The 15,774-nt window shown below is 45.4% G+C and overlaps 1 protein-coding gene across 6 annotated transcripts in view; it reads left to right on the top strand.

Moving 5' to 3' along the window:
- Window positions 1-15,774, top strand: part of Epac (Exchange protein directly activated by cAMP) — an 841,204-nt gene that overhangs the window by 515,249 nt on the left and 310,181 nt on the right. For 4 of the 6 annotated variants that reach the window (XM_077698340.1, XM_077698341.1, XM_077698342.1 and 1 more), the window contains one exon: window positions 12,970-13,116. The exons of the other annotated variants lie outside the window; for them this stretch is intronic. In XM_077698340.1, coding sequence (XP_077554466.1) covers window positions 12,970-13,116 — 147 coding nt within the window. The remainder of the gene's footprint in view (window positions 1-12,969; window positions 13,117-15,774) is intronic. 6 annotated transcript variants of the gene reach the window in all.

The raw sequence follows: 15,774 nt of genomic DNA, 5'->3' as shown, positions 1-15,774 counted from the left end.
AGCAAGCAGTATTGAGGCTTATGTATATTTCCTCGTTGGATAAGTAAGAATAAAGATTGCCTGCTGGGAATTCAGCCTCGTTAGTTCTCAGACATTGCCTTTCATAATTTATTGGTACTTTGCACGTCCAAGCTTATCATTTATTGTCAAACTAGATTTTTATTTATTTATTGATTGATTGATTGATTGATTGATTGATTGATTGATTGATTGATTGATTGATTGATTGATTGATTGATTGATTGATTGATTGATTGATTGATTGATTGATTGATTGATTGATTCATTCATTCATTCATTCATTCGTTCATTCATTCATTCATTGTTTAATACATTGATTCATTGATTTATTCATTGACTGATCCTCCAGTCTGTTGGAGACGATCCTGCATTGTTCCCACCGATTCCGTACTCCCCCTAGTCGTTATAACGCCGGCCGAAATGCCGTGCTTGGTGCCCGGAATTTTGTTCAATTATTAGGAAAGGTTAATCAGGGCGATGAATCAGGTTAATTGAGGATAGAACCTCGCCTTGCGGTGTGCCCCTACATTACGCCTGAAAAGACGTTGGATTGTAGGTCTCCCACCTTGATGACAGCTTGCTGGTCTGTGAGAAATCAGATGACGTATCCGTACATTCTTTCGCCGCAGCCGAGGTCGTTGATGTTCTTCGGTATGGCGCTGTGAACGGCGTTGTCGAAGGCCCCCTTGAGGTCTATTGTGAGGATGGCTTTCGTCGTGGCCCTACTGGCTGGTTTGAAGATGTCAGTTGGGAGTTCGACTGGGATGTCTCGAGTGGCTAGGTGCGGGGGAAAACCGAACATCGTGTGTGGCATTTCTTCAGTAGTTTCTAAGCGCTTTTGCAACCTCTATAGAACAACGTGTTCGATGACCTTCTCAATGCAGGAGGTGAGGGAAATCGGGCGGAGGCCGTCGGCACATGGTGTCTTGCCCGGCATGGGTAGAAATCGCACCTCTGCCACCGTTGAAGAATAGAACACGCGTTGCAAGAAACAAACATGCGTGGAACCCCGGGTGCTGATCCTATAAGATCTTCAGCGCTACGTAATCTTTCTGACTTGTGCAAGTTAACACTTGACGGGCAGGTTAATTTCGTACTTTTGGATATGAACTTTTCGGATGTTAAAGTGGACAATATGATGCAATCATAGCTCAAGCGAAATGTTTATGCGCGTGCCACGTCTGCTTTCTCTTGAGTGATCAGGTCTTCGCGGTGTCTTATGCCAAGCCTATATGGCAAGGTTCCCATATATTTTTTTCTTCTCTGCGAACAAAACTTCCCGAGCCTACACGTGTCTTTGAAGCGCGTGGCGTTCCCTAGCGTGAGGGGTTGGAAAACGAACGTCCCGACGTGTGTGCTATTAGCACGCGGTCACCGCCGAAGTCGCACGCCGTTCAGGACATGATTCGGAACACAATCTTGTACGGCTGATCACTTAGATATGCATCTTGAGTGGACTGGTTAATAATAGGTAGCACTTTCAAGGTCCGTAGAGCCAACCGAAAAATGTGTGTACGTGGATATATGTGTGTTTTTTGGAATGACGCGGTCAATTCTGAAGGGAAATAAAATTTGCTCGTATCTTTCGCCCAGATTCTGTCACCTGTATGTCGGGTACTAAAACGTACTCTGGTCGTCCACTTTTACCGAGTGGGAAGGATAATGGTTTTTTTAATTGTATATAGGCTCTAGGCGTTTATGTGTAATGATTCATCGTGTGGTGGCAAAGCATCCATAAGAGATTAGTTTCAAAGGATTCCTGAGTTTAAAATATTGCAAAAAGTTTAACTTTCGAGGCAAAGATCCTCGAGGTAAACGTCTATACTCGCTGTCTGCCCCTCCCCTGCCCCGCCGGCGTCACGGGATTTCCAACCAGATATACTAAACGGAGTGTATAAGGGAAGAAACGCGTGCTAAGGACATATTAGTAGAAATTGAGAAGAAATTGGTGTGGGCAGGGCTTGTAAGGCGAAGACAAATAACCACTGGTCATTAAGGATAACAGACTGGATCCCTAGAGAAGGCAAGCGTTGCAGGGGGTGGCATAAAGGTAGATGGGCAGATGAGATCAAGAAGTTTGCGGGGATGAATTGGTCGCAGTTAGCGCAGAACCGGGAGAGTTCGATATCTATGGGAGAAACCTTTGCCCTGCTGTGGACGTAGATAGGCTGATGATGATGATCATGATGATACTAAACGCAAGCTCTCCCGTTAGCGTCATCTTGTGTGGGCGATAATTTTGATAGGATATGAAGTATAAGGAGTTATAAATATCCTCAGTAACTTTTCAGAACAGAGTATTGTATTTATGCCTTGAATAAGTACCCCTGATTGCTTTTGGTAGCTCACACGTAAGCTCATCTTTAGTGCTTGTTCATATGAAAGTGGTAAAAACCCTTCTCTCTGTTCGCAATTCGCAGTCCAGAACAATCAGCAACGCTGCTGGGTAGAGTTCCCCACCGCGTCTATTACTCGACTGAATTCTGAAAGGAGATAGAAGCTTAAGTTTTGCCTTAATTCCATTCAATAGTTTCAGTGAGAAATATACTTGAATTTCTCCTTCTAAAATGACTTCACACATAGAAAAACAAAATAAGGAAATCAATGCTGTAACTTGGAAGGTATTTCTACTTTTCTCAGTCACGACGTTGGCTTTGTGGCTCGAAACAGTGCATTCTTGTCCAAATAAACCATTACTTGGTCGCCAAGGTCCTTACCACCAAATTAGTTGTGATATGGGTCTAGACCTATCTCCGCATGAACTTTTTTTTATCTCTAGGTATATTACGAACACATGCCTCCACCTCACCGAGCTCTATACCATCTCGCCCACCTTCTATAACCCCACCTGTAGACATTGTGGAGACTCCGGTACTTTTTTGCTCACCGTAAGGGTACGCATGCGTAATACCAATAGGAGTCCAATATCGGAACTCCTTAGAAGCATTGGGAAGGAGAGCCGGCCCGCTCAAGCTACGATTCGGCTGGTGGGGGAATGCGCGGAGAATGCGGAAGTCTATGTCGGAATACTGGAATGAGGAAGACGACCACATGGCAAAGTAGAGTTTATTCTCTCGCTGTCGACATAGCAAACAATCGAGGAGCAGTGACATTGAGAAGAAAACATAAAAGATGTTGCTTCTAAGAAACAATATCACGGTTCCCACAGCGCACCCATGAGGTACTCCCCGTATGTTACCTCCACTTCCTGGAAGTGTTCACCCCTTTATTAATACCGAAGCCATTGCTTCAAGGCATTTAAAGAGTGTCGTATTCGGGTACTTCTTTTGTTAAATACGTTATTACTGTACAGTTTTTCAGTAGTACAGAAAGGTTCCCAGCATAAGAGCCTTCTTCAGGTTTGAAAAATACACAATCGGTGTGAAGTCCCTATCTAAAGCTCCGTCCACATCATAGGTTCAATCTGTCAGCTGGGTAGAACAACAAAATTCACTACAAAAAACACGTTGTGGCGGTGGATTTAATCAAACTTGGTTCAAAATATCAAAATGCATAATAAAAAGACGCCTAAAATGAGTCCATGTACAAGTCTTGATGGAAAAACTGGTCGTAAAATTCAAAATAACTCGAACAGCTGAGCGTAAAATAAACAGCGATGGTGAAAAGACATGAACAACGAAAATCGATAAGAAAAACACGTTGTGGCGGTATAATTAATCAAAGTGGGTAAACAATATTGGAATGTATGTTAAAAGCACGCTTCAAATGAGTCCATGTACAAGTCTTGTTAAAAAAACTAATCCTAAATTTCAAAATAACTCGAACAGCTGAGCGTAAAATAAACAGGGACGATGAAAAGACATTTTCAATTTTTCATTATTTCCAGGTGGTTCGAAAGCAAAGCTGTGAACGACCCCCACAACAATTACCCATGCGACGTTACTTGAATACACACACGTGGCTCTACAAAGAGTGAAACCAGAGGTTCTGCCAGCCGTTACCTGAAATTCGCGGGGGCGCCGTCCCGAACGCAGCAGCGTCGGCCACGGCCGGGCTCGATCGGTGGACGCCGCCGCTGTAGCCCGGCCGTGCGTCGGAAGAAAGAAAACGGACAGGAGCGTGTCTCGAAGGGTGAAACAACGGAACCTAGCCATCCTGATGTGCTAGCTCGGGGCTACACCACCGCGCGACACAAGCGCAGACACCTAAACAATCCGGCATGTGAACTTAGGGATTCTTATTTGTACAGATTCGAACTAGTTAGTTTAGTAAGTTTGAGAATTGCGAGAAAGTAACGGAACTTTTGTAATCGCTATTTATCAGAACCAGTTGCTCCATTCGTCTTTTGTAATACCTGTTAAAACACAACCGAAGTGGTATTCGTAGTCCCATTCGTGACAAGTTTCTCTAACGGCAAGATGTCTGTAATTGGTCTCTATATTTTGTTTTAGCGCCCTGCAAACCAACCCTTAACGTATCTTTGCCGTGCGACCTCTTAATTCCGTCGGGTCTGGGTTACCCAGGAGGGGCAGTTGAACACGTTAATTAAGCCGTGCGAATTAAGCGCGCAATGAACGCGAAGCTGCGCCAAAACAGGCCCAACACCGTCCCTAAAGCAGACGACAAAGCCGACGGAGTGGTCGTGCCGACGCGCCCGCCGGAAGGAGCACGGGGAACGCTGGGTAATAGCGCCCTATCGCTACGCCATCTACACTGCACTGCGTGAGTGAAAACCACCCTCCACCCCCCCGCCGCGTCGCAAGTTTCTTGTCCCGCACGCCACAAAAGAAGTAGAAGTAGAAAGCTTTTCTTTAAAAAGACAGCAATCAAACGTACAGAAAGAAGTAATTACAGGCGTACCTGATTAGTATTCCCAAAAGAAAAATGAGAAAACAAAGGTCATTTAAACTGATGAATTGTGGCCGACGAGACTATACCATGGGGCAATGAATTCCACTTTCGGATTCTACGCGAGAAAAAGACAACTATTCAAAAGTGTGTGCTACAGAAATAATGCAGAACTACTAGCCGTCATGACTACTTCTGCCGCTGCGTGTCTTCGATGGTTTTAAATACAGTCGCGAATCCATGTTCTTGCTACGAAAAGAAACATTAACCTCGCCATTTTTTATCCGAAAGATTACGTAGAATAAATTTGAGTCGTATTTCGCTGATCTAGGGCCACTGCTCACCTTTCGGGATATCACGCTCCATCACAGGCTCTCAAGCACCACCTTTCCACCCCCTCAGCCCTCGTTATGGCCTCTAGAATCATCACTCTGGAGACAGATCCACAAACACTACCTCCCCACTTGAGCCATCCTCGCCCACATAGCACTACCATCCCCCATTCGACCCCGCTTGCTCACGCTGCAGGAACTACGAAGATATCCCACAGAGCTGCCCTTCCGTGGCCTAACCATGCCTATACCTAGCCAGAAAAGTCTCTCTTTTTCTCTAAACCTATCTATCTATCTCTCTTTCTCTCTAAACCTACCTATCTATCTATCTTTCTCTCTAAACCTATCTATCTATCTATCTATCTATCTATCTATCTATCTATCTATCTATCTATCTATCTATCTATCTATCTATCTATCTATCTATCTATCTGTCTGTCTGTCTGTCTGTCTGCCTGTCTGTCTGCCTGTCTGTCTGTCTGTCTGTCTGTCTGTCTGTCTATCTATCTATCTATCTATCTATCTATCTATCTATCTATCTATCTATCTATCTATCTATCTATCTATCTATCTATCTATCTATCTATCTATCTATCTTTGTCTCCCTCTCTCTTACTCTATCTCTCTCCCGCTCTCCCGCTATCTCTCTCTCTCTCTCTCTCTCTCTCTCTCTCTCTCTATATATATATATATATATATATATATATATATATATATATATATATATATATATATATATATATATATATATATATATATATATATATATATATATTTCTCTGACAGAGTCAGTTTGTCAAAATGTCGACAGCATGGACCTAGCTGCTCTCCTGAACTTTTTTATCTTATCACTGCAAAGTTCATTCATTGTATGTATCGCATATATCATTTTCATATGGTATTGCAGGCGTACATGCGTTAAATAAAAGTCGTTCAGTAATAGTAAACCCCTCTTCCTCCTATAAGTTAAAGTCAAAATGCTTTCTGCGCAACCGAAATTAAAAGAAAGGGCTATTTCTGTTACTGAATTTTTTTTTCCTGCTACACGTCATGCTCGGAAAGGGTTCATTGACTTCGCGCAAAGCCAACCTGATGCTCCTCGGTTAGAACTACAGTATAATAAGCTTGTCCTGAATAAAACAATACATTTATGAGCCGCTAAGCGGCAGCGTAATAGAGCACACTAAACAGGTATTATTGGACCACAATTTCAACTCTGGATGAGGTGTCAGAACATAGTGATCTGTGAAGGGCGGTGGCTCCAGCTTATCTCTTGTGTCTGAACTTTCTACTAGCCTACTAAGTATAATGAACACGCGTGATTCTTTAACTTTGGCAACTGACACTTGTAACGCTGATATTCCAATACTAACTGAAATTCGGCTGCAGCCTGAAATACACAAAGATGAAATTCTACCACATGCGCACCGCTTCTGGTTTTATCGTTGTGAGCGCACTTCACGTAAGGGAGGCGAAGTACTTTTGGAAATTAATGAAGATTTTGATTTTAACACGTCAACCGTTCACTTCAGATCGTGGGGGCTACTGCCTAACTCTACTGTAAAAAGTTTTGATTAGTGCTTGTTACCGCACCCCTAGTTATCCTTCAGATTTTATCAATGAACTTCATAGCGTAATTACCGTGTTTTTCTTCACTATCCCAACCTGCCCCTCCTTTTCCCAGTCATTTTAACATTCCAAACATAGCCTGGGCTACAACGCCCCCAACTATGCATCTGTTTACTAAACTGTAGTCAGTGACTTTCTAAACATTTGTACCCTTTTTCCACTTACCAAAGACATTACACAGCGACCAAGGCTGACACCATTTACCACAAATACTCTTAATTTCTCCCTAAAATCTCGGCCGGACCTAGTTTCGGACATGCTACTCTTGCCAGGTTTGAGTAGCCATTTGGTACAAGAGAGCTGTTTGCGCTTTTAGTTCCGTCGTGGAGCGTAACCAGAAAAGTCAGCCCAGCCTCGTTAGGAGTGCCCGACCTTGTCTAGGCTAGCGCGTGGGCTTGCGACTCGTGAGGAGCCCGAAAAAAATATATAGAAAAACGCCGGGTACATGCGAGCATGCGCCTCGTGAGGAGCCCGCAAAAAATATCAAGAAAAATGAAGAGTAAATGCGAGCATGCGCCTCCTGGGGAGCATTCGGCGTAGGCTGGCGCGACCTTCGATAACATTCTGTCCAGCGTTCGGGGCGTGATCTCTCGCGCGCTCTTCTCCTCGCCAGTTCACGTGCGTTCGTGGCTGAGCACAGATGCCGAGTTCGCGCTACATACGCCAAGTTTGCGAAGTTGGTTTTCTCGTGATCTAGCGCGTGCCAACACGATCCACTTTGAAAAAGCTGTGCAAGTCTGTGGACAAAACGATCCCGGCCTGCCAGTCATTAAGAACTTTCAGCGCCAACTTCAGAAATCCTTGCGAGGTGCGACAGCGGGGATTCCAACGAAGGGAAAGGGGCCGCCAGCTCTGCTGTTTCTCCAGCCTTGCACCATTAGTGCAAGCTCCGCCAATTTATTAATATCTTTTCGCATCAACATACCCCACCAAAAAACCTCTAAAAACAACAAGAACAATTCATGATTACAAGAAGGCACATTTCTCGGAGATTAACGACCAGCTATTTTCATTCCTTGATTGTTTCTTAGAAGGGTTCGATTAGCGAAGCGTACAAACTGCGGCATGCTTCTTGGTGTAGTTCATGACTGATCTAATCGATATATTCCTGTGCGCAGAGTTATCGCTAAACGCAATGCATCATGGTACACCCCACACACAAGGTGCTTTTCTAACAAGAAAAAGCCCTTATATCAGTCAGCTAAAACATCTCCAAACACTAACCATTGGGAGTCCTACCAATCAGCTTCTAATCAATATATAGCAGCAACAAAGACGGCGAAAAATGTTTTTACGGAATGCGCGGCCATCGATGTTGTCAACTGACATTTAAAAAATGGGCGCAGCTTGCACTTGCGGTGCAAGGCTGGAGAAAGAGCAGAGCTCGCGGCCTCTCTCCCTTCGCCGGAGACCCGGCTGTTGCACCTCATTCTTATTTCCGAACCTACCGCTGAAAGTTACACCTTAACGGCACGCCCGGGTCGTTTCGTCCGCAGGCTTTCATATTTCTCCCATAGCGGACCGCGTTAGCCCGAGCTAGAAACCTCGGCTAAGCCCTAAGCGAACGCCCGCACTACGAACCCAAAGAAAATTCCGCGCGCATGGTATTCGATGATAGCCCAGTCGGATAGACGCCGTTTCCATAACGCGAGCGACCCTGGTTCGATTCCGACCGCGGGGAGCGTTTTTCTGTCCACTTGGCTGTACCTGTTATTCTTCCCCGCCGCTGCTAACAGCATACATCTAGGGCCTTTGGGGTGGCCCAGTGGTTAGATTGCCGGTTTCACTGCGTGGAAGTCCAGGGTTCGATTACCGGTACCTCTATAACTGCATTTTTTTTTTTTCGTGGGGCATCCAGGTTTTTTGGTTTAGACAGACGGAAAAGGGTCTTCCGAAACAGCTCTGCTGTTACAAACTTTGGAAAATTATTAAACGAAGCGATGATGGCCCTATAACCATTGTCCAAATTGGTGGAAACACAATTCCCCCGCACGATTGTGCGAGTTACAGCCTATTTTTTTAGTTCACTCGAGTGATTCTGTACCTTCCCTACAACAGTTTAATTACCCAAACATGCCCCCAATCATTGTTGAACCAAGTTACGTGGCCGCACTAATCAAGTCGCTAAAACCTTCATCGGGCCCCGGTACTGATTTAATTATTCCGAATTTTTTACTAACTACTTGTGTTTATTCGTCTATCATACTTTCATGATTTTGCAGGAGTCACTGGAAGACGATTGCTTCCTTCTTTATTGGCAGGTCGGGAAGTTGGTTCCATTACATAAATCAGATAACAGGCATACTTAACTACATCATAGTATCCTTTGCTAGCAAGTCATGCAAAACGTTTGAACACATTGTGTTTTCCACTCCTTGTGATTTTCTTGAGTAAAATTCATTTTTCCAAAAAACACACAGCATGGTTTCGTAAGACTTACTCATGTGAAACAATTGGTATCCTTCACGCACAAACTTAGCATCATCCTTGACCGTTCTTTTATAGGGGACTGCATATTTCTTGATTTTTCGACGTCGTTCCATAAAGTTTGCCATACTTTCTTGTTATGTAAACTTCCTCAACTAAATCTTGACCCCTGACTTCTCATTTCGCTTGAAATATTTCTGAGCACTTTTTTTCAATATATGTGTCAGCTAACAATACTCCCTCTCCGCAAACATTATTTCGCTCTGTTGTTCCGCAAGTCTTCGTACTTGGTCCTGTTGTTTTTCAAATCTATAAAAACGACATACCTTCTGTCGTAACATACACTTGTTTGCTAAAGATTGAGTTCCTCTTTGTGAAATAACATCAAATGGTGAAATAGCCGCCCTCCAACAAGACCTTTTAACAATTTCTGTCTGGTGTACGAGTTCGTCAATGCAACTAAACACTGACAAATATTAATTTATGCGGGTATCGAGAATTTGCAACGCTGTGCCTTCCTACTTCCCTAATAACGTTGCTTTTGATACTGTTAAGAGCTATTTGATTTAGGAGTTTATATAACCTCCAATCTGGGCTGGGGTGTTCACATTGACCGTGTAATTGATTGATTGTAGGGTTTAACGCGCCGACGCAACGCAGGCGATGAGGCGCGCCGTAGTGGAGGGCTCCGGATTAATTTTGACCACCTGGGGATCTTTAACGTGCGCCGAAATCTCGTACACACGGGCGTTTTTGCTTTTCGCCTCCATCAGAAAAGCGGCCGCCGCGGTGACCGTGTAATTAATAACGCTAACAGAATGTTAGATTTTTTGCACCGTAATTTTGGTAATGCCCCTCCGCCATTAAAACTTCTTCGATATAAAGCACTACTTCGCCCCAAAATGGAATACGCCGCCTCCGTTCGGGACCCAGTGCTACAGAACCTTCTACATTCACTAGAAACGATCAAACACAATTGTATTTGCTGACTATAATCGAACAGCAAGCATAACAGCAATGAACTCTTGTCTTAACCTGCCTTCTTTAGCATCTCGACGCAAAATCTGTCGCCTCTGCCTGTTTTATAAAATATTTCGCCATCCATTTCTTCGTGATGTGTTCATTTTGTCTCCACAGTATACATCAGCTCGTTTAAATCATGTTCACAAAGTTGGCATGCCATCATGCTGAACCAAGATTTTTTCAGTATTTTGTACATTCAGCATCCATTGAATGCGGGGATTTAATTTGCGGAGAAGTTTGCGGGGATAAATTGGTCGCAGTTAGCACAGGATCGGGGTAATTGCAGATTAATGGGAGAGGCCTTTGGCCTGCAGTGGGCCTAGATAGGCTGTTGATGATGATGATGATGATGATTGCAACCACCTTCCCGCACTGACGACCACCATTCAAGATCCCCAACTCTTTAGAAACGCCTAAGCTAATATTATATAGGCGGGATTATTTCTTTGTACAGTATAATCCACTACTTGTGTTCTGTTCTGTTTGTCACAAAACCACGCCTATCTGTAATAGCTGATGAGCCTGAGAGAACCAATAAATTTATAAACATGCCGTTAGTTTCTTTCTCGTAGACGCCGGTATTAATTCCGTTCTTATTATTTGCAGTTTTTTTTTTCTGAAATATTTCATCAATAGGTAATATGTGCGTTCCAACTAAGATTTTTCAGAAATGGGGACTCCAACTATTTAAATTCTGCTCCCCATTGTTACTCATGTCCGTCCAATTAGTATTAAGAAGCTTATGTGTTCCCGGGGTTTCTTGTTATTGTAACGTATTAAGTTCTTCTAGCTCACATTTCCATTTATTGCACCAGTTCCTTGCGTTTCGCATTGCGGCGTTGAATGTGGCTTGGCATTCACGGCGAGGTACGATTTTTAATATCTGGGACAATCACCTGCGAACAGGCAGAGTTAAACATTAGGTGGGACTGCTTTTTGGGGGGTTGGTAATATAGTAAAATAAAAGGAGCGGCCCTAGCACGGAGCTCGAGGTACACCTGGAGTTACACATAAAGGTCGGCATTTGGCTCCATTCCCTTCAATATATTGCGTTATGTATCAAAAGTGCAATTGAAGCCTTAGCCACTGAGCCACCGCGGCGGGTAAAGTAAATGTTTAAGTACTTTGCACCATATGCATGTAAGTGAGATCGGTCTGTAATTGTCAAAGCTACATTTGGCTTCACACTCATCAATAGGAACAGGTTTCACGGTTAATCAGACGCGAGATAATGCATGTTGCTCTGAAAATGCAACAAACATAAAAAAATAGGTTCCCCGCTATCCATACCCTTTCCGCGTGACGCTTCAAAAACTAAGTTGCGAAGCCATGAGGACCGACAGACTTTCTTATCCAATCCGAAAAGAATCTAGAGTGCCCATTCCTGGGAAAAAGCCCGTGGCATGGTAATTCGTGTAAAAAGGTTACATGTGGCTAGTGTTTGGCACTCCAAGAGTAAAGAACAGGGAATGAAAACAGTCATTATACCTATTAGCAATTTGAACCGTCAATTACTGTGTTTAGTCATTTTTATACAGTAATGTTACGTATTACCCTACGCAGATTGCAAAACTTTATTCTCATACAACGCCACTTAAGCATTTCTTTCGTATATCGTCACGAACGGTATTATTTATTAGCCGTCTTGTATTAGTGGGCAACAAACCACGCCAAAACTGTTACAGAGAATATTTCATGACTTTCTGTGGCTTGTCGTTGTAATATTTCTCATTTCGTTTAGGCTTGTTTAAGTACAGCAGCTCAGGTGTATTTTACATTTGGTTGGCTATAAACTATAGTCTGCAGTAAATGTGGTGTTCTGTACACGGTGCCGGCTAAGGCAGGGTTCGTTATAGCCGAATCTCTAAAATGCGCGTGGACTAACGGAAACCGATATTAAACGTCTTTAACGGGTGCCTGTCGACAAAGATTCTTTTTAAAGGGAAAGCTAGATTACTACTTACTAACTTACTCACTCACTCGGTCGTCTCAAAGGGTTACCATACATTCGTGTGTTCTGCCTCAAACAAACGGACTATAGGGATCCCTGACATTTATGCCACGTTCCCCGTTTTCCCAGCCACTCTTAGAAAAGCGCCCTAGGCGTCTGGCAAACTTTGACCTTTCAACCAGGCTGGGGCATCTCCACGCCTCACTCCGCATTCCCCGTAAAGAAAGGGACTCTCTCTCTCACACACCAATCAAACGACGTTATGGGAACCGAGTATTTCATTCATAAGATTTGATTGCATCGAAGACATAGCTAAATCAGCGGTATTCGTGACGTGCGCCCTCGTTCCCGCCATACTACTTGTCTCTGTTTTGGTGCGCGCTTGCATCGTGCGCCGCCAGTCGGCATGAGGGCGCTGCGCGCGCAGCATCATCCCGCGGGGCTCCCGCTTGGGGAGCAAAGGCGTACGTTTTTATTTTCCTCCCCCCTTCTCCCGCGGCTGCTCCTTGGGCTCGCGGGAGAAGGGGAGGGTTCTCCTCTGACTCGGCGGAAGATCCTTCCTCCCGAGAGGAGGAGGATGGAGCTGGGTGAGGGAGGAGGGGGAGCGCTCTTTCCTCCCGTGTTGTAACACTCGCGAGCGCCGCTCTGCCCCCGCGTCGCCGCCTCCCGCCAGCGCTTCTCTCTCGTGTTGCGGGCGGCCGACGGCGGCGGCGGCGGAATCCTTCGCGGCGCCGTCCTTGCTGCCCGTAGTGACTCGGGACTGCTGGTGTCGTGCAGGACTCCGTGACACTGTGCACGCTGGGCATCGGCACCGCGTTCGGCGAGTCCGTGCTCGACAACAGCCCCCACAGTGCCACCGTGGTGACCAACGAGTACTGCGAGCTGCTGCGGATCGAGCAGAGGGACTTTCGATCCATCTGGGAGGTGAGATTATTCGCCCCGCTTTGCTATTTCTCTCTCTTCTGTCGGTGGATTCCTCTTTTATGGTTCATCGCTGGCTGCGCCCCCCCCCCCCCCCCCCCCCTCTCTCTCCCGGCTGGGCCTCCGCATCCCTGGCCTTGACCTTGAATCGCGTGCCGTTCGTTTGACGGCTCGCTCGTGACGCCCGCACGCTTTTTCCCAGCAGCCGCACGCCCATCCGTCACGTTTGAGCGGGGCCGGCGTTAGACTCGGCGTCGCCTTTGGTATTGCGATGCCAACGTGGAACATTTACGCCACGCGTCGTAAAAAAAATGCGTTACATGTCGAAAAGATTTTAAATACATTAATGCTTCCGCTGGGCAATTATCAGTACGGCCGCTATTATAACACTGCTTTTCTGCGTGTAATGAAATTGAGGAGACAGAATAGCAGCAACGTTGGAGTTCAAGCTCAACCGTAGAATGTTTCAATGAAAGCGGCTACCCCGTTTTAACCTAGACAGACACGACGATTGCTATGGTAGCAGTGTCCCGCAGCGTTTCGCGAGGTTTAATACTGCATTTCACACTCGTCAAGCACCAAACGAGCATTACTTCGTATTCAGTGGAAGCTTCTTTTTCCTTTTGGGTGTTCAAACAAGTTTTGTAAAACGGCGTTAGGATATTAGAGAGTTTTAGTATAGCGGAAAGCACCACTTTAGCGCGCCCATAGCGTTAGCGGGCACGCCAACCGTCGCGTAACGACGCGCTATCCGTTTGCAATTGCGGTCCGCAAACGTTAACGCCACAGCTCAAACGCAAGACAAAAACTCTCTATTATCTCTTAGCGTTTTCTCTGACACGCTGCGCATTGGTTTCTTCGCTGTTCAAAGCAAGCTGTCAGTGGTATTTTTGCCCGAATAAGTGTCTATAGGGAGGACTATTACTTTATTTCTTGCACCTTGACTGCAAAGCAGGCCGCAGGAGAACGTTCCGAATATATTCAGAACACCTGAAGTTCCTCCAGGACTCCCAGCCTGGTTTAATGGAGCGTTTTCTTGGAGGAGTTCAGCGTGCGAGTGGGAGTCTATGATGGATCGGCGACTTGGATGGCGCGTGGCAACGGAACCACTCATAGAAGTGCAGCCCTAGGCCAGTCGGTGTATAGCTCGGAGAGCCGTCAAACGATTCTTTAAATGCCAGTTCGCATTCTCCGACAATTTCGCTTTCTTTTTTCTTTTTTTATTGTGAGAACGTGTAGTGTCTCGTCAGTGCTTCCTTTTTCAGAATCGATGGTCGGGCTGCTTCATCATTCGGGTATCCTTACCGTCCCCACCCGGAGCGAAGAGACGGTAGTCGTACGTAAATCGGTGGAGAATTCCAAAGAGTGTGTAACTACTGTGTAACTGTGTAGCAAGCATTTCCATGGGAACCCGCTTTGGCAATCGCTCATTAGAACGTACCTTATTTCAGGCCAATCTTGCCAGAGGTTACGAGGAGGCAAACCTTTCTCGATTTTGTTAAGAGCGAGAACAGCTGTATACAAACAGCAACAAAGAACCTCGCTGAATATAACTGCTAAGAATACCAGTAAAGAAAAACCACAACTGTCATCATCCCGCCCACTTTTTTTACGCGGATTCAGAATCACGGGGTGTAGTCCCTCAAGCTATAAACTTTTTTCATCCCCTAATTGGCAGAGGTGGCTTGACAACCTGTAACCAAAAATACAAAGAAATGTAGTGAAAATGAATGTGGAATAGAGAGAGAGATAGAGAGAGAGAGAGAGAGAGAGAGAGAGAGAGAGAGAGAGAGAGAGAGAGAGAGAGAGAGAATAGTGAAACAAACCACCTAAAATGAAGGATGAAACATACAGGTAAACCGACAACTCTAAACACGGAACGCACAAGAAGTGTAAAAACTAAGGGAACCGAAGTGTACGAAGACAGGAAGGAAAGAAACCAGCATACAAAGAAAGAAAACGCTCCTTCCATACAGAAAGAAACTAAAAACCAACCACATCGCCGCATTTCCTTTCCATGGCAGCGTCACGGGCGAAGTATGTTGCGCGGCCGAGCAAGCAAAGCGCCACATTTCGCGGCACTGTACGTGGTATGGTCTAGTCGCGCCCGCGTGATCGCTGAAGGAGAACGGATTGATTTCAGCGCTTGTACGCGCACCTCGTCTGCGTCGTCGGAGTGTGCAGGGGGCCGCTGACGTCGTCGCGACGTCGAAGTGACGCAGTCTCCGCGCTCGCAACAATGGCCGGCCAGCCGAGTTAACGCCTCGTGATTAATGCTACCCAGCTCCATTCACGCGGGCCGCCTACGCGCGGAGCCCGTAACGCGGAGCAAAATCGAGACGCCCCCCTCGAGGCTACAACAACAAAGGACATGCGTCAACAGAAAGTCGTTCGCTTCGCGGTCCACGTCCCTGCGCATCTGGCGATCTATTGGTCACCTGTCGTTGCTTACGTCTGTAAATAGCGACGGTGGTGCAGTATGGGCCAACGATAATCGCGTTCATTTGCGTTTGTATATATAGCCAGGGTTGTTGCCGTTCTCGCCACACTCATTATATGCGTCCATATACAAACGATGTACCTCTTTGCTTTCCATAGCCTTTCACAAGATGGATTGGCAACAAAATATATATATATATATATATATATATATATATATAT

This window comes from Haemaphysalis longicornis, unplaced genomic scaffold, assembly GCF_048455015.1.
Source record: "Haemaphysalis longicornis isolate Haplotype H1 unplaced genomic scaffold, Haemaphysalis longicornis Haplotype H1 scaffold_2, whole genome shotgun sequence".
In the NCBI taxonomy this organism is placed as follows: Eukaryota; Metazoa; Arthropoda; class Arachnida; order Ixodida; family Ixodidae; genus Haemaphysalis; species Haemaphysalis longicornis.
Note: the sequence above shows the minus strand (reverse complement) of the source record. Positions and strands in the feature narration are given on the sequence as shown.